The sequence below is a fragment of the Strigops habroptila genome, chromosome 6 (genome assembly GCF_004027225.2).
Source record: "Strigops habroptila isolate Jane chromosome 6, bStrHab1.2.pri, whole genome shotgun sequence".
Taxonomy (NCBI): Eukaryota; Metazoa; Chordata; class Aves; order Psittaciformes; family Psittacidae; genus Strigops; species Strigops habroptila.
Window position 1 is genome coordinate 61,721,932 of NC_044282.2, and position 26,669 is coordinate 61,748,600.

Genomic DNA, 26,669 nt, shown 5'->3' on the forward strand with positions numbered 1-26,669 from the left:
AGATCATCTAGTTCCAACCCCCCTGCCATGGACAGGGACACCACACACTAAACCATGTCACCATTTTTAGTTCAGAATGGTGCTCTGCTGCAGTGTCACAGGGGCTTTGCAACTACTTTGAAGTAAATTTGCCCAGATGTTCCTCAATTTGGGGTTCTTTGTGGGTTTTCAAGTTCTTCCCAGCTTCAGTTGGAATGAGGGGCAGGAGGACATCATAGCACCACAGAATGGTTTGGGCTGGAAAGGGACCTTAAAACTCATCTAGTCCTACAGTTGCCACAGACAGGACACTTTCCATTAGAGCAGGTTGTTCCAAGCCCCTGTGTCCAACCTGGCCTTGAACACTGCCAGGGATGGGGCAGCCACAGCTTCTCTGGGCAACCTGTGCCAGGGCCTCACCACCCTCACAGGGAACAACTTCTTCCTAATATTTAACCTAAATCTTTCCTTTTGTTGGTTTAAAGCCATTCCCTCTTCTCCATGTCCTCCTTACTTTGGGGGCCCCAGAGCTGGACACAGCACTGCAGGTAGGGTCTCGCCAGAGCAGAGGAGGAGAATCACCTCCCTTGACCTGCTGGTCACACTAAGGACATCTCAGGTCTGGGTTTCAGGTGTCTTTTCTGTATTTTAAATTAATATAATTCTTCTCTAGGAAGTTGGCTGGAGGTTTTTCTGGAACTGTAGTGCTTAAGCCATTCAGCAGCAATTGTAATGTGCATTCAGGAAATAATTAGGGCTATTTTAGACAAATCTGTCGAAGCAGCAATGGGTAAATTGCTGCAGCAGTGAGTGGGCAGGAAGGGGTTACCGGTGGCACCCGGTCACTCCCTGCACAAGAGATGCAGCCGATTCAATTCCTGGAGAGCCATTTGCAAGCACGGCAGTTTCCAGGAACTGGCTGGAGGAGGGATGAGTTTAGAGGAAAGAAGGGCTGCTTTTCTTGATGGAGAGCCGTGTCCTATCTGTCCTTCTGTCCCTACTCACCAGCTGCACTGACAATGATGCCATGATGCTGAATTCCTCCTCCCTCTCTTGATGACTAATGTCTGCATCTGTGAGTAATTATATAAGGTGAGGGCGAAGGCTGCTGTCCTGGACTTGTCCTGCTGCAGGATGCTGCTGCAGGAAAGGCAGCCTGGGTCAGTGGGGCTGAGCTCACCCTGGGCACAGACGCTGCGGGGTCTCATTAAGAGAGGAAGGAGAGGGAAGAGGCTGTTGGAGAACTGAGGCGTTCAGAGACGTCCTTTTCACTGAGGAAATTGGATTGCGGCTGCGGAGCCCACTTGTCTATCTGAAGTGGAGCTGAGCTCATTTCTAGGAGCCGTTGGACAGAGCTTGTTGGGTTTTAGAGCCCTTCAGTTCCTGGTAATGATGCTTGCAGCTGCACCGCCGCCTCTCAGGAGCCTGTCTTTGGGTTTTGTTGTACCTGGGGTACTCTGAACTCAGGTTTCACAGTTGTTCTCATGTTGATTCCTCTCTCCCTCTCGCAGCTCACAACCTTTCTCAGGACAAAGGATGAGATGCATGATTCAGGGCAGCTAGAAGAGCTGTGTTCCTGTGTTTCCTCCCTTAAAAACACCATAATTAGTCCAGATGCTAACAAGTAAACACGCCTGCTCCAGCATGGGGAGGCCTAGTGCCTACTCTTCGGAGAGGCCAAGCACCATCCCTCCATGCAAGTGATTTTCCTGCCAGGCCCTAGCTTCTCCAACTTGTTCCTTGCTTTTCATTCATTCATTGCACTGAATTAAGCCTTTTTGTCACTCTCCTCACAGGTGTTGGCACAAGGAACTACTACAGGAAGATCGGCTATGAGCTGGAAGGGCCTTACATGGTGAAAAAGCTGGACTGATGCCCCACGAGGTCTTCACCCAGACCAGCTGCTGGGAGGAGAGGTGAGGAGACAAGACTCATCATGCAGAGACAGCTCAAGGGGACAGATGTAAGCTAAAAACCAAAGCCTACCAACTGCAAAGGACTTGCATATGCCAGAGCCCACGGCAGCAAACGAGGCATCTCCTCTGGGGCTGTCAGTTCTGAGCTCTGCCCATTGCGCCAGGAGAGGCTGGGGATGTTCCACATGTCTCATTACCCGTGTAAGCCTGCTGTACCTCTGGGACAGCTCTGAGGCCATGCAACAGAGGACTGAATGTATGTGAACTGAGAGCTCTGGATGTGGGGACACTATTGAACAGCCTGGTGGGAAAAACATCTGTTACTTCTGTGATGCTGTCAGCGGGCTTTTAATGATTCAGCACTGAAACCGTGTGGGCTATTCTGCAACATGAATTAATTCTTTCTCTGTGTGTATTCGTTTATGCTGGGCTTGGCTGCTTTCTGTCCATCCCAAGCGATGCTGTTTGATCCTCTTACAGTAGGAGACTGTGAGGATCAGAAGCCGCTTTGCTGGCTGTAGGAATTGAGATTAAAACTTAAACTGGCTCTCTGTGATGACACACAGCCATGGAGTAACTGAGGTTAGAAGTGACCTCCTGTCTCTAGTCCAACCCCAGAGCAGGTCCAGTTAAATCAGGGTGGCAATGCTTGAGCATCTCCAACGATGGAGATACTCAATGGGTGTGGATGGAGAGTCCACCGCAGCTAGGTTCCAATGTTTGACCACCCATATGTTGAAAAAGCTTTTCCTGACTGTAGTGTAGTGTTTCAGCTTGTGCCTGTTGCCTCTCAGCCTGTCGCTGTGAGCTTCTGGGAAAAGTCTGATTCTGGTCTCCAAGCTTCTCCCTGCACATCATGTACTCCAACACCACAGCCATCCTGGTGGCCTCCGCTTCATTTTGTTAGTCTGTATTTCCAGGTCCAGATATGCCCATTCTCCAGCCCATAGCTCATAGATTTGGGCATGAGGATGCTATGTGGCAGCAGTGTCAGAAGCCTTGACAAGGTCACAGTGCACAACATCCGTCATCTCATTACAGAAGGCAGTCGGATTGCTCAGCCATGATCGGTCCATGGGAGGTCGCTCCTGGCTGTTCCCAGCTCTTTCCTCCCCTCTCCATCCCACGGTAGGAAAGGGCCTTGGGGAGGGTTTGGGCCCCTGCTCTCCCAGCGCAGAGGTGGGGCTGACTGCCCTGTAGCTCCTCAGATCCTCCTCCTGGTCCTCCTTGGAGATGGGTATGATGGTTGCCTTTTCCAGACACCAGGAATTCTGTCAGGAATGACAGAATTAAAGCTTATTTTTGCAAACAGAGTGAGGTGAGTTGTCAAAGTGAGCTGTGACCCTGGGTGAAGAGCTCAGCACTTTCCATCCCTCTCCCCAGGCCTTTGGTAGGGTGGGGACACTCCAGGGCATGCGGTGTCCTTTGACACCCATAATTCTGGCTTTCCCAAAGCAGCGGGCCTGGGGCTGCCAGCTTGACATAACATCAGAAGCCCTGACCTCTACTTCTTCTTTTATTGTATTTCAATCAAAACCAGGGTTGGAAGCCAGCGTAGCGGCTTGCAGAGAAGTTGACATTTCGGGTGTTGCTCTAATAAATGACTCTGTCAGGAGCCTTCTGGAAACTTCTGCAGTAAGGAGTGCTCAGACACACGTGATTAACCCGGAGGAGGAGCGGCTCAGGGAGGAAAGCTGTCACGGCAGCGGTGCCGTGCAGGGAATGAGATTCTGCCACCATGATCTATTGCTGCTCCTGCCCTGCAGCTTGTGGGGTCAGCGGCCAGAACCGTGCTGACGGCTGCTGACGCACGAGCGGCACACGTGTGGAAAAGGAGAGTCCAAATACCTGGTAATAAATGTGTTATTATTTAAGGTGAACGCCAGTGTCCTGTTTAAGGGCTGGAGAATGATAAACCACACACCAGCTTGTTGGTACTGAACCCTGAGCGTGGTTGAGCCTCCTGTCCTGTGCGGAGGTTTGATTTAAAGAAGAGAGATGGAAGCTCATGCTTCTTGATTTGTTGAGCTGGGTTTTTTCCATCCTCCAAGACACTGGTAAATGGGGCGCGTTAAGCTTCTGACATAGTACAAACAGGGGAGATGGACAGGGACATGGGGAGAGGAGACGCAATTTCTGTGCAGAATCCTTGAGATTTTCCACAAAATTTGTTGCACTGGTGCCACTGACATAATTATGAATCACTCTGACGCTTCCAGCTCTGACAGCCCAGTTTTTTTCCAGGTACTGGCCAGAAACGCTCACCATTTCCGTGCATCTGAAAGCGTGGCCCTCCGGCAAATCTGGGACGTACCGGATACGTTTCTTTATTTCTTGGGTTTTTAAGGCCAATGTGTTTTGAGTGTGCTAGCAGCTTTATCAAGAAATAAAGCAGGTTTTGGGGGTGTCGTATTTGTAGCTTCCCATTAATGTGTTCTTTCTATGGTGATTTCATGCTGCACTTTCTCAGCTGCTGTGAAACTCTCTGGGTGTCTGCTCAGGCTCGTGTCTGTTTTGAAGTGTGATGTATTGATTTGTCCGTTTGATATAAATGCAGCCAAATGAATAGCTGGTTTGTACTTCTCTCCAAGCCCCATTGCTTCTGCCAGGGACAGGGAGTTCCTCCAATGCATGTTCCTGGCGTATGTCCTGGCTAGTGCTGCTCTATAAACCACTGCGCTTCAGGATGGGGTTGGGGTCTCAGGCCACGGCTCTCCCTGGCCATGGCACAAGCAAACCTCATGGGGCAGCCCAGGATGGCCCTGGAGCTGCGCTGATTAGAGGAAAGGTCCTAGGCTGGGAGCCTGAGCTGCAGCTTCTCACCCTTTGTGCGGCTGCCTGAGTTTAAAAATACCATGGGATGTGTTATCCGCCTATGGAGGGCAGGGAGAGGGACATCTGAGCAGGTGAGTGTGGATTTTCTAGAGGTTTTACTGTGCCTTGTGGAGTCTGCGGTTGCCTGGATGTAAGTTCAGGCAGGATCATTTCCTGCAGTTCATTCTGCTGCCTGTGGTTTGGCTGCCAGGAGGGAAAAGCAAAACCCACGCTTCTCTCTAAAGCTATCCTGAAGGGTTTCAGGCTTTCTTGTGTTTGAAGTACAGTGGGCATGAACATATACAAAGCCACCAAGTCTGGTAAAGATTTCAGACATCTTTAGCTGCCAAAAAATGAGAGGCACAAAAGAAAGATGAGGCCCTGCTGAAAGGAGAGGGGCTGTGCAGTTCATAGAATCACAGAATGCTTTCGCTTGGAAGGGACCTTAAAGCTCATCTAGTTCCAAACCCCTGCCATGGGCAGGGACACCTTCCACTAGAGCAGGTTGCTCCAAGCCCCATCCAGCCTGGCCTTGAACACTGCCAGGGATGGGGCAGCCACAGCTTCTCTGGGCAGCCTGTGCCAAGGCCTCACCACCCTCACACGGAACAACTTCTTCCTCAGATCTCATCTCAGTCTCCCCTCTGTCAGTTTAAAGCCATTCCCCCTTGTCCTGTCCCTACAGGCCCTTGTCAAAAGCCCCTCTCCAGCTTTCTTGTCAGCCCCTTTAGGCACTGGAAGCTGCTCTAAGGTCTCCCTGGAGCCTTCTCTTCTCCAGGCTGAACAAGCCCAGCTCTCTCAGCCTGTCTCCATAGCAGAGCTGCTCCAGCCCTCGGAGCATCTTCATGGCCTCCTCTGGCCTCACTCCAACTGCTCCACATCCTTATGTTGATCCTTCCCATGGTGATGCTTGAAGCTTTGTGGCCACTTCTTGAGCTAGGCCTCATTAACATGGGGTGACAGTGTGGGACCAGGTGTCCAAATAACAAACTGGGGAGCACAGAAGGATCCTGATGCACAGCAAAGTAGTTTGGGTTATTATGTTAGGGTTTGGGTTGGTTTTTTTCCTCCATGAGAACAGCATCCATTCCAGTACAAGTACATTGTTCTTAGAGAGCTATGGTGTAGGAAATCGGCTAAGAGCATCCTGTAATTAACTATGAAAGGGAGAGTGGCTTTGAAATCCAGGAGCTTTTGCACTTCAGCCCATGAAATGGGTCTGTCTTGTGCAGCCGTGACCTTCAGTTTGAGGTAGGATAAATGCAGACAGCATTGCCTTAAGTGGCCAAGCCCAGCATCTTTTACACAGGACTCAGTGGAAGATTGGTGAAGAGTGTATTGAAGCCTCCTGGATAGAAAACACAAAAGTAAACATCAAAAAACCCTCACTAAAACGCGCACACACACCCCCAAGGTGATTTATATTGACAAGCTGCAGCTCTTTCTCCCTTCATGATGCGAACGGGGTCTGTTAAGCAGACATAACCTTACACAATTGTTCAAAAGATGAAAAAAGTCAAGAAAACTCGATTTGCCTGTCAAGCCCAACAGCCTAAGGGCTGTGGTAAATCCCGTACTGGTGGAAATACAACCTGGGGCTGGGAATGCCCCAAATTCCCTTGCTCTGGATCGAAATGGTGCCAAGGAAGGATTCAGGTCACCACTGTGGAGAGGGTGCTCGTGCTGCATCCTCCCTGCTCGGTGACCCCTCAGGCAGGCAATGGGGGTTGGAGGGTGATGCTTTCAAGCAAGAGCAGCAGCGTGGTGGTGTTCCTCTGCCTGTGCCCAGCTCCTTCGCAGCCCATGAGGAGAATAAGCAGGCATAAAGCAAGCAAGTTGTTAATGGAAGCTGCTCTCTCCTTTCGTGGGCAAACAGTGGTGACCAGCTTAAAATACTTTGAAGGAGGAAAAGGTGAGTCATGCCCATTTCTGCATTAATTTTAGCCTGTTGCATTTCTCCTGCTCTCCCTTTTTGGGACACTGATGTTCTCTGCCTGTGATCAGAAATGGCCAAGATGCGGCATGTGGGTGCCAGGGAGCTCAGGTGCAGCTCGAGCAGTAATAACTTGCCTGAGGCTAGAGCACCAGGGCTCACACCATGATCTCCTTGCTGTAGTCTTGTGCTTTCTGACGTGAAAAGCAGCTCTGCCAGCTTTGATATTTCTCTTGCTTCTATTTATATGCCTTCTCCTCATTGCTTTTAAATTATCTTCTGCCCCTGCCTTGGTAGTGCTGGAGTGATTGGAAATGTGCCTGCTCAGCGTGCCTCTTGCTGTAAGCACAAGGGCTGCAGAGCTGGGGTTTGCTTCCCCATGGCCATGGGCAAAAGCCCATCTTTGCCCAGGAGAGCTGCTGGGAGAAGAACCCTGCTGAGGGTGTGGGACTGCCGCTATCTGCAACTTCTCAGACCCTCGGGAGCTGTCACCTCCTGCTGCAGTGCAGCATCAGACCCATGAAAACATCTTTTCACCCAGAAAGCACTGGAACAGGCTGCCTAGGGCAATGGCGGAGACACCATCCCTGGTGGTATTTAAAAGATGTGTAGATGTGGCGCTTGGGGACATGGTTTAGTGGAGACTTTGCAGTGCTGGGTTAACGGTTGGACTCGGTGATCTTAAAGGTCTTTTCCGACCAAAACGATTCCGTGCCTACATTTTTCAGCCATGTCTGGGCCCCTCTGCTTTGGTTCCCAGCCTGAGCTTGGAGGACCTGGTGGGCATCACCCTACTTGTATAGCTCTGCAGCAAAATAAAACCCAGATCCACCACAGCTCCTGCACAACTGCCTGTCCCATCTCCCCTGCACAAACCCACTTGTGGGCACCTCCAGCAGGTCTCGTTGCTGCCCACAGCTGGTGCAATACCTGCTCTCACTGCCTGTAGCTTTGCAGGCAGAAGTGGTTCCTGCCCCTCAAAGCTACATTGTGGTGGTGAATGCACAACCCAGATCAGGCGCGATGAACTGGGTGAACACAGTGATTTGACAGCCTCTTCAGACAAAAAAAAACCATGGCTGGGAGCCACAGGACCTGACGTGCCAATGGCTTTTGGCAGAGCATGGTGCTGAACGACTCTGGACAGTAACTCCTGCAGAGTGGAAGAAGTGGCTCCAGGAGAAGGAGATCTGACCACAGCCTAATAGCAGGAGGAAGCTTGAAATTTAAGAGGAGCTGGGAGATACCTCAACGACTTGAGGTGTTCAAGCCTAAGATGGCCAAGATGAAGCCATCACCATTACAGGAACTGAACCATAAAACAAGAAGACTCCAACACTGAGATAAACATGAGATAAACATATGAGCAGCTCTGCTGTTATTAATGTTATGGGTAATTTTTACATCTGATAGACCCCTCTTTGAGCAACCTGCTCTACTGGAAGGTGTCCCTGCCTGTGGGGGGGGGGTTGGAACTAGATGAGCTTTAAGGTCTATTCCAACCCAAACCATTCTACATTTGAAAGGGATGAATTTTGCAGATTAGGTGCTGCTCAGTTTGGGGAAAACACAATATCTGTTTACAGATCCTAGTTCAGCACATCCTGTGCCCAGCTGCAGTGGGGTCTTGTGCTTAGCTCCATTCTGTCACGAGACCCCAGCAGCTCAGTTCATTATTAAAAAAGTGAACTGGGGAAAAGAAAACCAAAGAGAAATAGAGAAAGAAAAAGGCAAGTAACCCAGAGGCACGACTCCGAGTAGCCTCTCCATGAGGCCAGCAGTGCGTGGAGCTGACCTGCTCTCAAGGATCAATCTCCTCCTGCCGCTCGGCTTTTGTTTTCCTTCCCTGCTCGCATGCTTGGTGCGGCGGCAGCAGGGGCCGCCTCCTGCCTCCAGTGCAATAAGCCGTCACGCCGGGGAATCTGCGGCGGATCTGGAAGGAAAGGAGAAAATTAAATCGAGAGAAGCAGGAGCTGGAGAGGAGCCTGATGTTAAGAAATAGAGCAGTCACGATCCGGCTGTGCTCATCAGCTCTGCTTAATGAGAATAAGGAGTCGGGGGGTCGGAAAAACAGAGTGCAGGTAAAGCGGCACCATGCAGACCTCGGCTAAACAGCAGCACAAAACCTTTGGGCTGGCTCGCCTCGAGTCCTTTTCCAAATGGGAAAGAAGTGGTTTGGCATTGATTTATCGATGCCGCTGCCTGCTTCCCCTTTTGTCCCTTTCCCGTCTAAGCCAGCTGGCATGAGGGCTCTGCGGGGTTTCATCCTCAGCAGCCGCTTCCAAAGGCTACCAGCCCCTGCACCGCACCACAGACCTGCTTTGGTGGCTTTAAACTCTTGCTGCAACACACTTGGATTTATATATATTTTAATGTCCCTCTTCTAGTTTCTTTATAACTGTGGGGAAAAAGCCGAATGTGGTGGGTTTAGCCTCAGTCTTCCGTGTAAGCAAAAGGCCGAGACTGCTCAGTCACCAGCTGACAGCTCAATTCGCCCAGCACACAGCTTCCGCAGAAGTTGGTGCTGGTTTAAGGGAAAAGGTTAAAAAAACCAACAAACTCTCAAGTCCATGTGTACAAATTCCTCTGTAAATGCCTGTTGTCACTGTGTGTGGTCTCATCTAAATCTTCCCTCTGTCAGTTTAAAGCCATTCCCCCTTGTCAAAAGCCCCTCTCCAGCTTTCTTGTTGGCCCCTTTAGGCACTGGAAGCTGCTCTAAGGTCTCCCCGGAGCCTTCTCTTCTCCAGGCTGAACAGGCCCAGCTCTCTCAGCCTGTCTCCATAGCAGAGGTGCTCCAGCCCTCAGAGCATCTTTGTGGCCTCCTCTGGACTCACTCCAACAGCTCCACGTCCTTCTTATGTTGTTGCCCCAGAGCTGGATGCAGGACTGCAGGGGGGGTCTCACCAGAGCAGAGAGGAAGAACCACTTTCTCACAAGCTTAAACCCCAAGCTCTCTGGGGAAGCTGCAAGAGGACAGGGGGTGATGACACTTTTGGGGTTTACACCCCTGTGAGTTCTTCAACACACAACAGGATGGTGGCTTCCAACTTCCCTCTTCCCAGGAAAAGCAGCTGCTTTGCACTCCAGGCTGTTCTGCAAACAGCCCTTTGGAGAGGGAGTGAGCGCAAGGCTGTGCCGAGCAGGAACACTGTGAGGGGGTGTGAGTAATACCAGTAGACTGCCCATTGTTTCCATTTAAAACAATTTCACATAGATTTCTCTGATCCTGTAGCTCTTTGAGAATCAAGGAAGTTTGAAAGGGAGCAAACCACTGCTGCTGACTTCAAAAAGCCTCGGCAAAATCAATTAAGAGTGTAGGAAAAAGCTTGAAAGAGCAACAGGGAGTGACAGCTTGAACTGCACAAGCTCGTTACCTTTTCAAACCCCCTCAATGATGCTCCTGTGCAACGTCAGCTGTGGCTCGACGGTGTCTTTACACCTCGCCTGCGAGAGTACCTGGATCATGCTTAGCAAACCAAATGCGAACACGGCATTAGGGGTTTGTGCGCTGAGGAAACAACCTCCTTTGCTGGGGAAAGGCAGCAGCTACTTAATAGAACAAAGAGCATGTTCAAAGTTTAGAATGAGAGGAGGAGCAACTGATGTGAACTGAGTGCTCCAGTGCTACCTGTTTTAATTAGGAAATAGCGTGTATCCATCGTCAACGAAATAAAATGCAGGTTTCCCCATTTTCCTTTTTTTGGAAAAGTATTTCTCAAGATTCAGTCAGTCCAGGAGTGGTTCCAGTTCACTTCTGCACCTGCACAAGTCAGTAACTTCCAGAGGGACCTGGACAGGCTGGAGAGGTGAGCCAGTGTGAGCCTCATGAAGTTCAACAGGGCCAAGCACGAGGTCCTAGGTCAGGGCAATCCCAAGCACAAATACCGGCTGGAGGAGACTGGATTGAGAGCAGCTCTGAGGAGAAGTACTTGGGAGTGTTGGTCAATGAGAAGCTCAACATGACCCAGCTTCAGTGTGTGCTTGAGCCCAGAAACCAACTGTGTCCTGGGCTGCATCACCAGCAGCGTGACCAGCAGGTCGAGGGAGGGGATTCTTCCTCTCTGCTCCAGTCTGGTGAGACCCCCCCTGCAGTCCTGCATCCAGCTCTGGGGCAACAACATAAGAAGGACGTGGAGCTGTTGGAGTGAGTCCAGAGGAGGCCACAATGATGCTCTGAGAGCTGGAGCACCTCTGCTATGGAGACAGGCTGAGAGAGCTGGGCCTGTTCAACCTGAAGAGAAGGCTCCAGGGAGACCTTAGAGCAGCTTCCAGTGCCTAAAGGGGCCAACAATAAAAACCCCTGGAGAGGGGCTTTCGACAAGGGCCTGTAGGGACAGGACAAGGGGGAATGGCTTTAAACTGGCAGAAGGGAGATTGAGATGAGATCTGAGGAAGAAGTTGTTCCCTGTGAGGGTGCTGAGGCCGTGGCACAGGTTGCCCAGAGAAGCTGTGGCTGCCCCATCCCTGGCAGTGTTCAAGGCCAGGTTGGACGGGGCTTGGAGCAACCTGCTCTAGTGGAAGGTGTCCCTGCCTATGGCAGGGGGTTGGAACTAGAAGAGCTTTAAAATCCCTTCCAGCCCAGACCATCCTGTGATTCTGTGATTCCATGGTAACTTCATTCTCACCTCTCCAGCCATGCAGAAAGGAAATTCTTCCTCCAAACACTTCACAAAGGGAACATTTCTGGCTGATGACTCAGGATCACGGGAGCACGGATGCCGTGGCCTGCAGCACTCACTGGAACCATCGGCCACACCACCCATCCCTCCTCCTCCCCACCCTGGAGAAGAGGTTGGCAAATCTGCTCTCCTTATCTCATCCTGAGCCCCTGCTGAGATGAGACACTCAATCCAGCTGGCTGCCGGGTACCCCCTCGGAACGATCTGTACCTCCAGCCACCCATCTGCCTGTCAGTTGCCTGCAGATAACTGCTGGGTGTCAGGCAGCCCGAGCACCTTCATTAGTCTTTGTGATTAACAGACCCTGTGCATTTATTTAGTTCCAAAAAGCGCTTCCCAGGAGCTGTAAGACCACCAGCCCCAGTGAGATGTCTAACAGGCATAGGGGAAAAAAACCTCTTCTGCTCTCTGGTGAGAGGTGCTGGGATTTGTGATTAATGGAGGATTCTGCTAATGAATGATTCAGAGGCAATGCTTAATTTTAAGAGAAAAATAGAATAGTATTGACTGACTTGATGCTGACCAGGGACGGTAGCCAGTGTTTAATTCTCCCCTGGATAAATCCAGCCCCTAGCGCTCCTGCATCAATGAGAGTGATGTTATTTGTCCCACTGAAAAAAATTAACTAGTCTGAAGCATCCTTAATCCAAAGCAATCAGTTTAACTGCTGGTCTCGATGGACAACTCCAGCATTGAGAGGCTGTTCTAACAAACCACTGTGGTGCACATAATGCTTATTGCAGTGGAGAGATTAAAAATGGAGAACTTCTCCCCACCAAAGCAGGACAAAGCTTCTCCTTCACTATTTGCTTGCTTGAAATACAAAGCTGAATCACAGAGCCATGTTCCTCTCTGTTCTTTTTCCTCAAGAGACATTATGACCTTAGATTAAAAAAAGAGCACTACGTCCTTAGTGACCACTGCCTGTGCTCTGACCTAGGGAAAACCAACCTCATGCTGGTCTGCATCAAAAGGGCCATGGCCAGTGGGTTGAGAAAGGAGATTCTTCCTCTCCACTCTCATGAGCCCCCCCCTGCAGTCTTGCATCCAGCTCTGAGGCCCCCATCATGAGAAGGACGTGGAGCTGTCGGAGTGAGTTCAGAGGAAGCCACAAAGATGCTCCAAGGGCTGGAGCACCTCTGCTATGGAGACAGGCTGAGAGAGCTGGGCTTGTTCAGCCTGGAGAAGAGAAGGCTTCAGGGAGACCTTAGAGCAGCTTCCAGTGCCTAAAGGGGCTATAAAAAAGCTGGAGAGGGGCTTTTGACAAGGGCCTGTAGGGACAGGACAAGGGGGAATGGCTTTAAACTGACAGAGGGGAGATTGAGATGAGATTTTAGGAAGAAGTTGTTCCCTGTGAGGGTGGTGAGGCCCTGGCACAGGTTGCCCAGAGAAGCTGTGGCTGCCCCATCCCTGGCAGTGTTCAAGGCCAGGTTGGACGGGGCTTGGAGCAACCTGCTCTAGTGGAAGGTGTCCCTGCCTGTGGCAGAGGGTTGTGACTGGATGAACTTCAAGGTTCCTTCCCACCCAGACCAACCTGTGATTCTATGAAAAATCAACACTGTCAGAGCCCCAAGAGCCAGGTGCCAAGACACCACCTTGCAGCCCTGTAGCCCTGTGATGCACCTGACAGCACTGTTCTCTTCCTCAGATGTGAAGCCACACAAGCAGTTATCACAGGCAGACACCTTCCTCCAGCCACCAAAGCAGCAGTTTTCACCCAGACCCAGCTATGTCACGAGGACAGGAGCACTGGGCAGCAATATTCAGGGTTCAACACATTAGGGTGAGACAGAGGACAGCAGCAACACCATCTCCCCAAGGAGCTGGATGAAATAAAACTGTCTAAAAACAAAGCACAACAGAGAGTAGCTCCACGAGCAGCTCAACAGCAGTTCAGGAACAACATGAACCGAAGGCTGCTCTAAATGACTGTTCAGTAACCACTCATAGATTTAAACCCTCTGACCCTTCTATTACCGTGGAGTGATTCATCAGGGAGTTCAGCAATTCACCTATGGTGTGCTGCGTGAAACCTGTGCATCTCCTGGGCACCCCCTCGATTCTCACAGAATTAACGGAGCATCCACTCCATAAGGAGAAGTGTATTTTCTCCACAACATCCAGAATTTAACAAAGTTCCCATCCCCCATTCCCAAATTGTAGGACTCTGACAAACCTCTCTGTATTTTTCTTTCTTCTTGCTCAGCTATATAATTATTAATGAGCTCCATACAGCTTTTGAAATGGGAGAATACCATGGATCCATGTTATTCTGTTCCTTTCCTGGCTACAGACATTACATTTAGCCTTTAGATCACTGCTGAATACTGAGCTTGTTTTCAGAGCGTTACACACAGCAGCGCCAGGATTCTCCCTCACGCCCCTTTCACTAAGAAGCAGTCACTTAAATTAGAGGCTGTCATTGCAGATGTTCATTTACCAATTCTCTAGGTATTGGAGTAAGACTTACTAACTCGTGGTACCTTAAAGAAAAAGAAGTTTCACATTATTCTGAAGAGATGCTCAGTATTACCACACTTTTTTTAACACATTAGTAAAAACCCACAGCATTTTATTAATTTATAAAGCACAGAGTTTGAAGTGATTAAAGCCTAAGTAAACTAGCTAAAAATATCCAGCAGCTGTGAGAAGACTCACTTAGCATGGCAAAACAAGGAAGAAAAGGAGTAAAGGGCCATTTCTGTGCCCTGCAATTGTCTCATGTGTTGCACAGGTGTGACAGACCTATCTGGAGGCCAGAAAAATGGGGCTGGATCAACTAAAGAGCCCTGGAAGACCACCAGTGTGCTTGGAGGAGAGGTGGCAGAAAGCGGTGTAGCAGCAGAGGCAGGATGAGGACAGGAAGGATGAAGAAACCTTACTTCAGAATAGCAGCTCTGCAAAGCAGAAGAGTATTTCCAACTGAAAGCTGCAGACAGGTAAGCCCAGCCTGCAGTCCTGATTCCCCAGGACTCTTAAGATGAGTTCAAATCAAGGCAACAACTAGAATGAGGTAAGGCTGAGCTGTACTGAAGGCGTAGAGCTGCAAAGCCAGACCTATCTGCTGCAAGAAGGCAGAAGTGCTCTCCAGAACAGGGTGACTGTGGCCCACAAAGGGTCCAGACCCCATTTTAAGATCATTTCCAGTCACCATTGCTCTGTCTGCACAGAGGTGTCAAGAGCTGAATGAGCTTCAAAGCAACTGTGTCTGTCATTGCTGCACAGGCTTCATATGCCAGAGTGCTATCAGACTAGGGATTCCCTAAATTCAAAGGTAAAGCTTAATTTAACCATTCAAATTAACTTTTTACATATTTTTGGGGACCACTCCTATGGGTAGTCCATTTGTTATCTCTTCTGGGGACAGAGGTCAATTAACACTGGTTTGTGCATGATAAATGTGTTTTACAGCCCAGAGGAGCAGGTGATAAAGTGTTACACTTCCCCACGCAAGGCCAATGGAGCTTCTGGATAAAGTCATGGCAGGAAGAAAGATCCTCTCCATGAATCACACTTATAACACACAATACTGGTCTTCTGTGCTGCAGTCACAATCTTAGAGTAGGACAGGGGGAACAATATATCTATTTCTAAAAGAAATAAATACATGTATTTCTGACCTCTGTGTGGCATCGGTGGCGGAGGGCTCACCAAGCAATGTCCGTTTTGGCAGCTCGTTCTTTTCCTGCCAAAGGAAGCTGTCCCTGAAGGACATTATTTCACCTCCACACAACAACAGAGCACAGGAGGAACCTGCTCCAGGAGCTCCCAGCTCCTAAAGAAAAGCAAAGATCAGCGGTAGTTTACAGATACATTAAAATATTTTTCAAACAGGGTGTAAATTAGACTCCCCATTTACCTGCCAAGATTCCAGTTCAGTCCTTTTCATTCCCCTTGTAAGAACAGCTGGCACAAGCAGCTAACACAGCAGGAAGCATGATTCCTTAAACTACTTTAAGTGTTAGTGACGCATATGTTCTAATCAAGAGTTGGCATCTTTAACATTCTTTGTATTTATTTTAAGAAAGCATTTTAGTTAATCTAAGCAAGAATATTCAAAAGCTACTGTGAAGAAAATACATTTTTGTTTCTGCTCATAGTTTGCAGAACAGACACTGAACACTTTGCCAGCTCATTCAGCAGACATCACTCGCTTACATGGCCAAGCAACACGGAGAGAAGAATTACACACAAAAAAAGCTCCAATTAAACCTCCTAAAGACCAACTTGTGTGCCAAGGACATGCGACACAGCCTTGTCAGGGAGAAGCCAGGGCTGGAGGGGCAGTCAGCATGCAGTAGGGCAGAGAAGCCTGTCTCAAGGCAGTTTCCACATGTTTCTTTGCCATCCTTTGAACGTATAGCCACAGGACAGCAGTAAAACATTGCTATATAAAGAGCAAGTTGAGAAATTCCTCTGTGACTGTGCTGAGTGTGGCCGGGCAGACAAGACCACCTCAGCCAAGATCTCACCTGTGCTACCCGCTGCATAAAAGAACATAAAGTTAAACACTGAAGGTTTGGATAAAAATAGATATTTTGTAGTTCTCCTCTTAAAATTACTGTACAAATAAATAAAAATGCTGTCCATTTAAATAGAACCGTTTGGGAAAACTGGACACCAGCAACGGTCTTCTGATGGACCCACTCACTCCAAAGGAAGGCAGAGTTATTCACCATCTCCAAGGTCTCCAGATTACAGCGGGACACAATACCTGCAAAGGAAACACACCAAAGTTGCATGGCAAGAGCACTGGCCCAAACATGAGGTCCCCTGGCCCCCTGCTCTGCCTTGGGAACACTGATGGCATACACTAGGGAAAAGCACAGGGCAGGTACACAAGCAGGCTTTTCTCAGTAAAAAAAAAAAAAATCACAGAATGGTGTTGGTTGGAAGGGACCTTAAAGCTCATCTAGTTCCAACCCCCTGCCATGGGCAGGGACACCTTCCACTGAGCAGGTTGCTCCAAGCCCCGTCCAACCTAGCCTTGAACTCTGCCAGGGATGGGGCAGCCACAGCTTCTCTGGGCACCCTGTGCCAGGGCCTCAGCACCCTCACAGGGAACAACTTCTGCCTAAGATCTCATCTCAATCTCCCCTCTGTCAGTTTAAAGCCATTCCCCCTTGTCCTGTCCCTACAGGCCCTTGTCAAAAGCCCCTCTCCAGCTTTCTTGTCAGCCCCTTTAGGCACTGGAAGCTGCTCTAAGGTCTCCCCAGAGCCTTCTCTTCTCCAGGCTGAACAAGCCCAGCTCTCTCAGCCTGTCTCTCATGCTGCTCAGGACACAGTTAGTTTCTGAGCTGCAAGCGCACACTGAAGCTGGGTCACATTGAGCTTTTCACTGATGAACACCCCCAAGCCCCTCTTCTCAGGGCTGCTCTCCATCCAGCCTTTGCCCAGGCTGTATTTGTGTTTGGGATTGCCCCAACACAGGCGCAGGACCTTGCCCTTGGCCTTGTTGATCTTCCTGATGTTCACACATGTCCACCTTTCCAGCATGTCCAGGTCCCTCTGGATGACATCCCTTCCCTGCAGGATGTCAACTGCACCACACAGCTCAGTGTCATTCTGAGCAATGTTGAATTGAAGGACTTCCTGAATCACAGGTTATATCCCTATCCTTGTCTTTAAACTCATGAAAAAAAACTCATTTAGATGTTTTTTACACTGTTCTGAGGAGATTTAGCATTTGGCTGCTTTACACTGTAGAGTTCGTTGCCCTGTGATAACAAAGCATTATGGAAAAAGTAGTATCTCCTGAGTCAAACTTGCTATTGGAGAGTTTCTACCAAAGCTCCTAGATTTAGCATTGTGAGAATCAGAGAATCTCAGCTTCCATCCTACTCCTGATTTTAGATTAGCAAAGTTGGATATGAAATTGGACCGTTTTATGGACTGAAGCATCCATAAATTAGAGTTTAAGACAACCCCTTTTTCAAAAGGCAAGTTGGGTTCCATTCCCATCCATGCTAACACAGCTGCTGACAGCATTTTCATCAGCACATCATGGCATGAAGCGCTGTGCCACAGGTCACTTGCATCAACTCCAATTCCATGCCAAAATCAAGCGTAATGAGTATTCAGCTGGCTTCCTCCAGACCAGGAAAACACAATACATGAAGAGGACTGAGACAGACAGGGTTTTCAGGGATACGTCCTGGCTGTGCTAGTGTTTTTTCATCTGAGCCTAGCCTGCAAACCTGTTTACCATTATGGTTTTATATGAAAAGGAAAGTCAACAGTAGTAAGCCTGACATTGTGCTGCTAGAGCCTTTTTTTCTTTATCCTTGCAAATTCCTCTGGAGCAGGCTAACCACTTCAGGGCTGGCCTGCCAACTAGTGGCACTGTTGCTATTACAGTACGCCAGGCCTCCAGTTCCAGGTGGTAGCCCCCAGAACTGACTCAATTACTCTGGTAGGATTTGCATTTTCAGCTATAAAACTGACTTTTCTAGATAAAAAGCAGCCTTGATTTTGTCCACTGAGATTTTAGTGAAGCAATTGGTATACCACACAAGAAAGTGTTAGATAGTCAGAAGACTGGGATTAGTCAAAAAGGAAGATGTTAAGGCAGTTAACCTGTCCCAAGGGGAAACTGAAACCGGTAATTTGGAAATGAAGAGGCTAAAGTGGAGTTTTATCAAGATTGGCACCGGCAACAGACTTGTTTAATTACTGTTTTAACTAACAGCCTTGGCACAATTAGAAGTGTGCTGATGACAAAGCTGGAGGTATTATGGTTATGAAAAAGGATGAGGAAATATTCAGTCATTCATTGCTTCTAACCGACAGGATGAAACTTGGTAATAGAAAACATAAGGTCATGCATCTGCGAGCAAAAGTAACTGCTCTAACCCAGAATGTTATTTATTTGAAGCAACTCAAGTCAAAAAAGGCTTCAGGATACAAAGTAATTATGAGAGGATTAAGTGATATAGATATGAAAGGAAAGATGCTATCCTGGCACACATCAGAAGGAGTATTTCCAGACTGGTTAGTAAATCCTAGCACTTTAGAAGGACCTGAAGATAGCACTCATCTAGACCTGCACTCATCTAGACCTGCACTCATCTAAAGTGCAGGAATTATTTGTAAATGGAGGACATGGAGGAGCCAACCTCAATGGAACCAACCAACCAACCTTGAGCAGGAAGAAATGCTGCTGAGGTTACAACTGTTCTCTATAAATAGTTCAGAATGGGCAAACACCCGGGACAAAGAATGTTTTAAGCTAAAGGACAAGTCTGTCACAAGATCAAGAGTATTAAACAGATCAGAAAGGCATTTGTGTTGCAAAGGACAATGTCCTTAGCTACAAGGACAGCCAGATGCTCACTCTCAATGACAGTGTTGGACAAAACCTTTATTTCTACGATGCATTTATCAAATTCTAGGACATGAGGCCCATGATAGCAGAAGACAGGATTTGAAAACCCTGGAAACTCCCTTCTGTATTTTTATTGCTCTACTGAAAGACAAGGAATCTGAGAGACTGACTTGTATTTTCTGTTGGACATTCAAACTTCCATCAAGGCATAATTAGGATATATTTTTTTTTTCCCCACATGGGCACAAAAACCCAGCAGCCTCACTGTGGGACTTGGCAATGCCACCAGACTTCCAGTCCAGCCTTTTCCAAGACTGTCATCAAGGCCTTTACCTGCCATACAGGACAGGAAGCTCCTCTATCATCTGGGGCATCCAGCTCTGATACCCTCTGAGCATTAGCAGTGTGTTAATCAAAAAAATAAATCTGTCTTTAATCTAACAGCTACTATCATACCTGACTGCCATATTTAAGATGCACTCACACAAATATTCAGTAACTTTGCCTAATTCAGCTTTTATTTAGTTAGCAAATCTGTAAAAGCAACAAACAAGCAGAGGTAAACTGAAGTGATGGCCGAAACCTGCCCACATTTGTGGAAGTAGAAGAGGTTTAAGGTAAAGGACAGGTTGGCAATTCCAGGCAGCACAGCCAATTCCCTGAACAAACACTATTAAGGGAGCAAAAGCTTCTTTTTTAGAAGTACTTCAAACAAATTCCTTTTCCTACATGCTTATTGAAGTCTTGTCTTCTTCATGTTTGACTGCATATTCCTATCACTGATTTTTTAGAATTCCTACAGGTCACATTTGATTCAGAGGGCTTTGGCCTTGAAGTCACTAACAGAAAATCCCCCATAAGCTCCGAGTAAACAGAGAGTAGCCTGGCAGAGGCACTAACCTGAATGTCCTTCATCTCTATGAGGCAGAGCGTTGGCGCTTTTTGCCGTAGGAGATTTGCCTGATTCGGACTTCTAGTTGGAAGGCATCCAGCCTTTCCTTTGGGTTAAAAGCCAGCATGTCATGCAGAAGCTTGCAGAGATCCCCTGGCATGGACTTCTTCTTCAGGGGAATCTGTAATTTCATGTTGGGGTTCTCCAGCAATGCTTCTCCAAGGGGAATAAGCTCCTTCCCTTGGCAGATGTAAATTCCTGAACACGGATTAGAAGGAGTCAGGTTATACAGTGAAAGCCTACACAAAACACTGTCATGTGCAGCATGGATAGACAATCTGGAAAACAAAACATCTGAAGGGCTCATCACTTATTAGGAGACAACTGCCAACTCAAATACTGGGAGAGGCTGTTACCAGGAGAGGCTTTTACTTTTAAATAGTAATCAAGATGTTGCACAAGGCTGTGTGAGCAGCCATGTAGAACACAGGGAGCAAGTTTAAGCACAGTGTGCTCAGCAAGCAGTTATATGGACCATCTGCAGAAAAAATGGGCTGCTGAAATGAACTGCTTCCATTTTACTCCCTACAACCAGACTGAGAAGCTGTAGAAGAGGGAGGGAGACTGTACTTGGCTGAGGTGACTTGAAAAGGGTTAAACACAAAACTTATTTGCTCAGTTAGTCAAATTTCAATTACAATGACAGCATACGCCATTTACCGTTAGCCAACTTCTCCTCAGCAAGATTAAGGAAGGGAAATGTAAATTTGCTCCTGGTAATCTAAATAATTTCACTGGTTGTTGAAAATGATTAACCGGCTTCCAAACCAGCCAGGAGAAAGAGCTTTGCTCACTCAAGCTGTGCTGCCCCTGCACCAAGTAAAGAAGAAATGTTCCAGAGGCAGTGACCTGTCTGTGCATAGAAAAAGTTGGTCTTGCACACTCCTTATCGCTTCTTGGCGGCGAGCTGTTTTAATGAAATCTGTTCATGCTTTGGTCTCAGCTGCAACCATTTGCTTGTTTCTGTAGGCAGGAGCTAAAACATTTATCAGTGTTTGGCATTTTAAAAAGAAATAAATAATAGAATTAGAACTGAGCCTACTTGGAAGACAGAAAAAAATATTAAAGGGGAAGCACAATAGCTTCTCACAGTTCCGCTGTGGAAATTCCTTTTAAGAATTTAAACATTTAAAAGACAGGCAGACAGGTATACCACCATCTCAGAGCCTGGGTAGATGTCTTCAATTATTATGCTAATGTGCGTGACTGGCATTCTCTCCTCCTGAGATGGATTTTCCACTGCAATATACTTTTCTGAAACCATTTAGTACAAAGTATTTCAAGCGTGCATTTCTGTGGGGGATTTGGAGGAAGGAGGTGGCGGAGAGGGAGGGAATGAGTGAGGAGGCCATCGGAGGAGTCATCCCTGCAAGACTGTGCATCTCTAAACTGTGAGGAAACTCAGCCAGATGGCAGCGAAGCTCATCTAAACATCCTTTCCCAGTTTATTATTTGGCTCCTTGGAACATCGTTTCAGTGCTCTGAGTGATCCCATTCTTTGGTTATGCCAAGTCAAGGCTACAAACAAACTCATAAGCCCAATTCCATAAAAGTTTTGGTTTTAAGAGCATTAAAAGCATTTCTGAGCAAATGGAAGGATATAGATACTAAATCCTCTATAAAGAACATAGCTGTGAGACAGATGCCTCACCAGCAGCTATAAGTATTTTTTTTCCTTCCCCTCTTATAATTCTTTAGCAATAACAAGGGCCAAATCCATTTTTGAAGAGCATTCCTTAGGGTAAGGAAGGCCTGAGAGCAGAGAAGCCAGAAGCGATCTTTCCCTCAGCCTTTAAATCCCCCAGAGCGTTTGTAAATCTTTTAATCTTCCAAATAAAATAATGATTTGTAAATAGAAAAAGCATTCCCTCTGCTTTAGTGGTATGTCTCCAAGACCTGGAAACTCAGCATGAGAAGCAACCAAGTTAAAACAATGCATGCTGAAGAAAAAGATTTCTTTGTAGTTCTCTTGAAACCAAACAAAAAAAAACAACTCCCCCCCCCCCCCCAATCAAATTTGTGTTTCTTTGGGCTGCAAATTCCTGGAAAAAGGCAAATCCAAAGCATATATGCCACAGCATTTATAACTATGCCTCTCAGAGTATCCCACACAGATCCAGAACCTCCACTGGCAACAGGGCAGCACTGATCTGATCCTCACCAAGCAATTCCTTCTCAGAATCCCCATCTCGGAAGGTGATCCTCTCAACCATAGCCCAGAAAATGATCCCAAGGGCAAATATGTCAGCTTTCGCAGTGTAGTGACCTTCCCAGACTTCCGGAGCCATGTAGAAGTTGGACCCACACGCAGAGGAGAAGCGGTGCTGGTTCACATTCCCTTTCTCCTGACACACCTTGCTGAGACCAAAATCTGCTACCTGCAATGCATATAAAGAAAATAAAAATCAGTTATTCACAAACCTCAAGTTTCCAAACAGCAGCTCAGTGAATTCCGCTCCGAAATCCACGGCAGCATGGCGGGTGCAACACTGGTGAACAAGAGCTGGTTGTTTCCTGCCAGCTGTCCCTTCCCAGCTCCTTTCCTGTTGGTTGCTCCTCTTCCTAAAATGGGCAAACCAGGTATCTGATCATTGCCTTTCTGTTGTGTTCACTCTGATTACATCTAATTAGGCATTAACATACCTTGAACACCACCTGTGGTAGAAACAGCTCTTACTGTTCCACGGTGAGTGCACCAAATCTCTTGCATTACCATTATTATCCACAGTGATTAAGATGACATTGATTTAAGTGTCCCTTGACAGCTCTACAAGTCGAAGGACAAATACCGTTATTGATCTGAATGGTCAAGACATGAATTATCTGAATGCATGAACCTATTGTTTTATGTCCTGGAACTCTTGGGATTTCAGGTTCAGGAGTGAGCTGGCTCCTAGCTTTTTGGAGATCTGGAACAGCCTCTCAGTCTACTGCTACAAGAAACACAGCTAGCCAGTGTTTGCCTCAATCAGGGCACCAACATGAAGCATAAAGACATTCCCTGCCTTCCCTGAACATCAATATGTGCTTGAGGCAGCAATATTGGAAGCACTACCTGTTGTAACAGGGCAGCATGTTCTTAAAGTTTAAGGGCACAGAAAATATTGCTTCATTTGGGACGGATCATGATCTCTCTGATTATCTTGACAGCCCTGAACTGCTCCTGTCAGTGGATAAGCAGTGGATGAAGAATATACAGAAAAACACCATTGTGACCTCTACTTCCTTCCAAGACTCCTTATAAAAAAAAAGGCCACAACTGATATCAGGTGTTCTGAGTACGCTTATTGCAAGTATCACAAGACTTTCCAAAAGCCCATTCCAAAGCACATGACGAGTATGCCTGTAGAATCATAGAATCACAGAATAGTTTGGGTTGGAAGCGACCTTCAAACGCCATCTTGTCCACCCCCCCTGCAATGAGCAGGGACATCTTCAACTAGATCAGGTTGCCCAGAACCACATCCAGCCTGGCCTGGAATGTCACCAGGGATGGCACATCCACCACCTCTCTGGGCAACCTGTGCCAGTGTTTTACAGCCCTCACTGTAAAAAATTTCTTCCTCATCCAGTCTGAATCTCCCTCTTTTAGTTTAAAACCATCACCCCTCACCCTGTCGCAACAGGCCCTGCTAAAAAGTCTCTCCATCTTTCTTATAGGCCCTTTTTAAGAACTGAAAGGCCACACTATAGCCTCCCTAGAATGTTCTCTTCTCCAGGCTGAATGATCCCAACTCTCTCAGCCATTCCTTACAGGAAAGGTGCTCCATCCCTCTGATCATTTTTGTGGCCCTTCTCTGGGCCATCTCCAGCAGGTCCATATCTTTCCTGCACTGAGGGCCCCAGAGCTGGATGCAGGACTGCAGGGGGGTTCTCAGCAGAGCAGAGTAGAGGGGCAGGATCACCTCCCTCGACCTGCTGGTCACGCTGCTTTGGATGCAGCCCAAGATGCAATTGGCCTTCTGGGCTGCAGGTGCACACTGCTGGCTCCTGTCCAGTCTCTCATCCACCAGTACCCTTGAGTCCTTCTCCTCAGCAATACTCTCAATCCCTTCATTCCCCTGCCTGTATTGATTTGCTGTGCAGAGCACATACTCATTACAGCAAGGTTTTATTCCCTTACCTTTACTATGGGACTTCCCCGTCTGTGAGAAATCAGAATATTGTCGGATTTCAGGTCTCTGTGCACTATCTGGTTTCTGTGCAGGAAAGCCACAGCGCTGCTGAGCTGCTGCATGAAGCTGTTGTTCAGCTGAGCGTCGGGGCTGCGGGACAGCAGGTATTCATTCATGTTGCCCCCATCACAGAACTCCATCACAAACCACAGAAAGCAGGCTGACTTGGGATCCATGCACCTCCGTCCTTTCAGGCAGGTCTCAATGAGCAGCAAGTGGCTGTCTGATTTCCTGTAACGATGACTAATGGGCTGAAAGACTTGGCCATTCTGCAGGATACACTCCTCCAGCTGGATCACATTTTCATGTTGCCTCTGGATGCTCTGCAGGGCCCAGAACTCTTGCAGAGCCAGTTCTACATTTTCGGGCACATTACAGTGTATCCTTTTTACAGCTACTTTGTTCCTAGTTTGGTTAAGGATGGCCTCATAAACCACCCCATAGTTCCCTCGGCCCACTTCCCGAACGATGCTGTACTTGGCTTCCTCAGCCATCCCTCACTTCAGCCCAGCAAACAGCAAATCAGAGGAAAATATTTGAACTCATGGCAATCAGTCACCTGCAGTAAAACCCTGAAAGAGAAGGGGATAAAAAGCTTAAAACTCCCCCAAACAAAGCAGCTTATCAATGATCAACTGCAAATACTTCCAAGTGGTATCAATTTTAGCAGTATATGCATTGGTTTATGATGCAACTGCATGAGGACCAACAGCTAAAACAGGGTTCTAAGAGAAAGTCTATATCCATGGTAACTTTGAGACATTATCGAGTACAATCCTGACTGCACAGTGGGATAGAACCACCCGGGAAGTGACATCGATTCGTCCACAGCAGACAAAGTCTAGAGAGAAAGAAAAAGAAGTGTGCAGACACGTTTCCTAAGCAGGGCTGGGAAGGAAAGACAAGACCTCCTGGGTAACAACTGAACTTACTTTTACCAGAATTGACTTTGGAAGAAATTAAGTTAGCCAGAAGTGCCTGTTTGGCACTAAATCTTTCACCCTCACTCCCGCTCCAGTAAATTTATTTATCTATCAATGGCTACATCATGTCCCTGCATTTCAACTACCAATTTTCTACCAGTCCATGCCCTGATGCTCACTCCCTTTCTCCAGCTCACTCTCTTCCAATCCCTTTGCAAGACTTACACTGCACTTTGCCCTCTGCCACAAGCTCCCTGTCCCAATCCCAGGGCCCCCATCCCAGGTCATTCATCACTTCACTGTCTACTACAGGTTCCTGATGCAATTCCCATGGACCCTCATTCAATTCCTCCCCCATCCCCCAATAACCCTCTCCCTTTTAAACCTCTCATTCCACCCCTCTCCCTGTGCCAGTGCTCTCCAACACCATCCTGTTTAGCTCCCTAATAACACATTAATCATTCTCTCCTTCCATGCCCCATGTTCCTTCCCCAATCCCCTTAACAATTCCCCCTTCTCCCTATCCCACCTGCTTCAAAGCCTTCACTTCCCCTCAAATTCTCCCTTCCCAAACCCTCAGTCCAGCTCCCCCAACATAACCCCCTTCTTCCCAGCCAGCCACAGCTTCCTCCTCCACTCCATCCCTGCTTCAGCTCCACCCCCCAGCTGTGTTCTCTTCCCAAATCTCACCCTTTCCCCCAGTCCCCTGTCTCCTCTCCAAAGAAGGTTTGGGGGGAGCCCAAACCCTTCCCCCAAACCTACTCCCACCGTACCCTGGCCCTTCCCCTGAAATAACCACGCACCCTTAGGGCCCAGCCCCCCACCTCCACTCGCCCCTGCCTCACCTCAGCCCCTTCCCCACACCCCGTCTCCACCAGCCCCACAGTCCCAGCTCTTCCCAGCATCCCACCTAAACCCCCTTCCCCTTCCCTCAGACCGCACTCCCTACCCCCCAAGCCCCGGTTCCTTCCCTGCCTCAGCCCCTTTCCCCCTCCCTCCCCGGCCCACCTCTTCCCCACTTCCCGCCTAACACCCCTGCCCCACCTCAAGCCCCTTTCCCACCTCCCCAGCCCCTGCCTCCTGCCCCAGCTCCACCATACCCTCAGGACCAGCTCTTCCCAGCGTCTCAAGCAAGACCCCGTTGCTCTACCTCAAGGTCACTTCCCCCCCAGCTGCTTCCCCACCTCAGACCCCTGCCCCGCTCCCCGCCGCCATCCTCCTCACCACAGGCACCCGCCGCAGCCGCAATTCCCGCCGCCGCCACGGAGCCCCACCCACTGTCCTCAGCCTGCCAACCAGAAAGAAGGAGGCGCGGCCAAACCAATCAAAAGACAGGGATAGGGAGGTGGGGCCGCCGCCGGACCAATCGGCGAACGCTTCTCCTTCCCCCCTGCTCAAGCAGCCCAAGCGGGGAAGTTGTGCGCCTGCGTGAAGGTGGCAGTAAGTGAGAACTACAAATCCCAGCAGTCTCTGCGGCGGACGACGGGTGCTGGCTGAGGCCAAACCTCAGCACGGCGCCGCGGTGCTGGAGCTGATGCGTGCGAGGGGCGCGGCGGGGCAGGCGGTGACCCCCCATCCGTCCATCCCTCTGTCCGTCTGTCTGTCTGTCCGTCTGTCTGTCTCTCCGTCCCCCTGGCCCGGCGGTCGGTAGCCAGGCAACTGTATAATTGTCCGCCTGGCTACATTTCCAAACTAAAATACGATTTTAGGAGGTGTCTTTGGGGTGTGTGGTTGAACCGCTGGAGAGATCTGTGTCCTAAATACACCCCTAACTGATGGGGATGGGAAGAAGGACCAGCAAGAAGCAGCTGGGAGCATCTCCATCCCAGCAGAAGAGAGCAAGTAAACACATGGAGCATCCACCCTGGTTGCACTTGCATTGGGAAAGGCAACCAAATATGATCCCACATGTCATCCCGGAGGACAGTGATGGGGATCCAGGGGTTGTAGCTGGGATTCAGCCTGAGGACTGGA

General features: G+C 48.5%; 2 protein-coding genes across 5 annotated transcripts in view; one reads left to right on the forward strand and one right to left on the reverse strand.

The window, feature by feature from the left end:
- ELP3 (elongator acetyltransferase complex subunit 3) overlaps positions 1-4,307 on the forward strand; it is a 97,328-nt gene extending 93,021 nt beyond the window's left edge. For both annotated transcript variants that reach the window (XM_030489674.1, XM_030489675.1), the window contains one exon: positions 1,776-4,307. In XM_030489674.1, coding sequence (XP_030345534.1) covers positions 1,776-1,852 — 77 coding nt within the window. In that variant the 3' untranslated portion in view covers positions 1,853-4,307. The remainder of the gene's footprint in view (positions 1-1,775) is intronic.
- A 9,585-nt stretch (positions 4,308-13,892) lies between these two features.
- On the reverse strand, positions 13,893-24,792 carry LOC115610042 (serine/threonine-protein kinase PDIK1L-like). 3 transcript variants are annotated; one of them, XM_030491017.1, is made up of 5 exons: positions 24,705-24,792; positions 23,721-24,344; positions 21,759-21,975; positions 19,546-19,795; positions 13,893-16,035 (listed from the first exon to the last, which is right to left on the reverse strand). In XM_030491017.1, exons 2-4 carry the CDS (start codon positions 24,264-24,266, stop codon positions 19,563-19,565), a joined length of 996 nt encoding a protein of 331 aa, XP_030346877.1. In that variant the 5' UTR covers positions 24,267-24,344; positions 24,705-24,792; the 3' UTR covers positions 13,893-16,035; positions 19,546-19,562. The 3 variants fall into 3 exon arrangements, with proteins under 3 accessions (XP_030346877.1, XP_030346878.1, XP_030346879.1); XM_030491018.2 differs by lacking the exon at positions 24,705-24,792 and having other exon boundaries at positions 23,721-24,443; XM_030491019.1 differs by lacking the exon at positions 13,893-16,035 and having other exon boundaries at positions 19,512-19,795.
- Between the last annotated feature and the right edge of the window lie 1,877 nt (positions 24,793-26,669).

Excerpts from the sequence above, each read along its gene's own strand:
- LOC115610042 (XM_030491017.1), bottom strand. The coding sequence starts at position 24,266 with ATGGCTGAGGAAGCCAAGTACAGCATCGTTCGGGAAGTGGGCCGAGGG. Across the intron at positions 21,976-23,720 it reads GGGGAAGTCCCATAGTAAAG|GTAGCAGATTTTGGTCTCAG; the intron begins GTAAGGGAATAA and ends TATGCATTGCAG. Across the intron at positions 19,796-21,758 it reads TTCTGAGAAGGAATTGCTTG|GAATTTACATCTGCCAAGGG; the intron begins GTGAGGATCAGA and ends ATCCGTGTTCAG.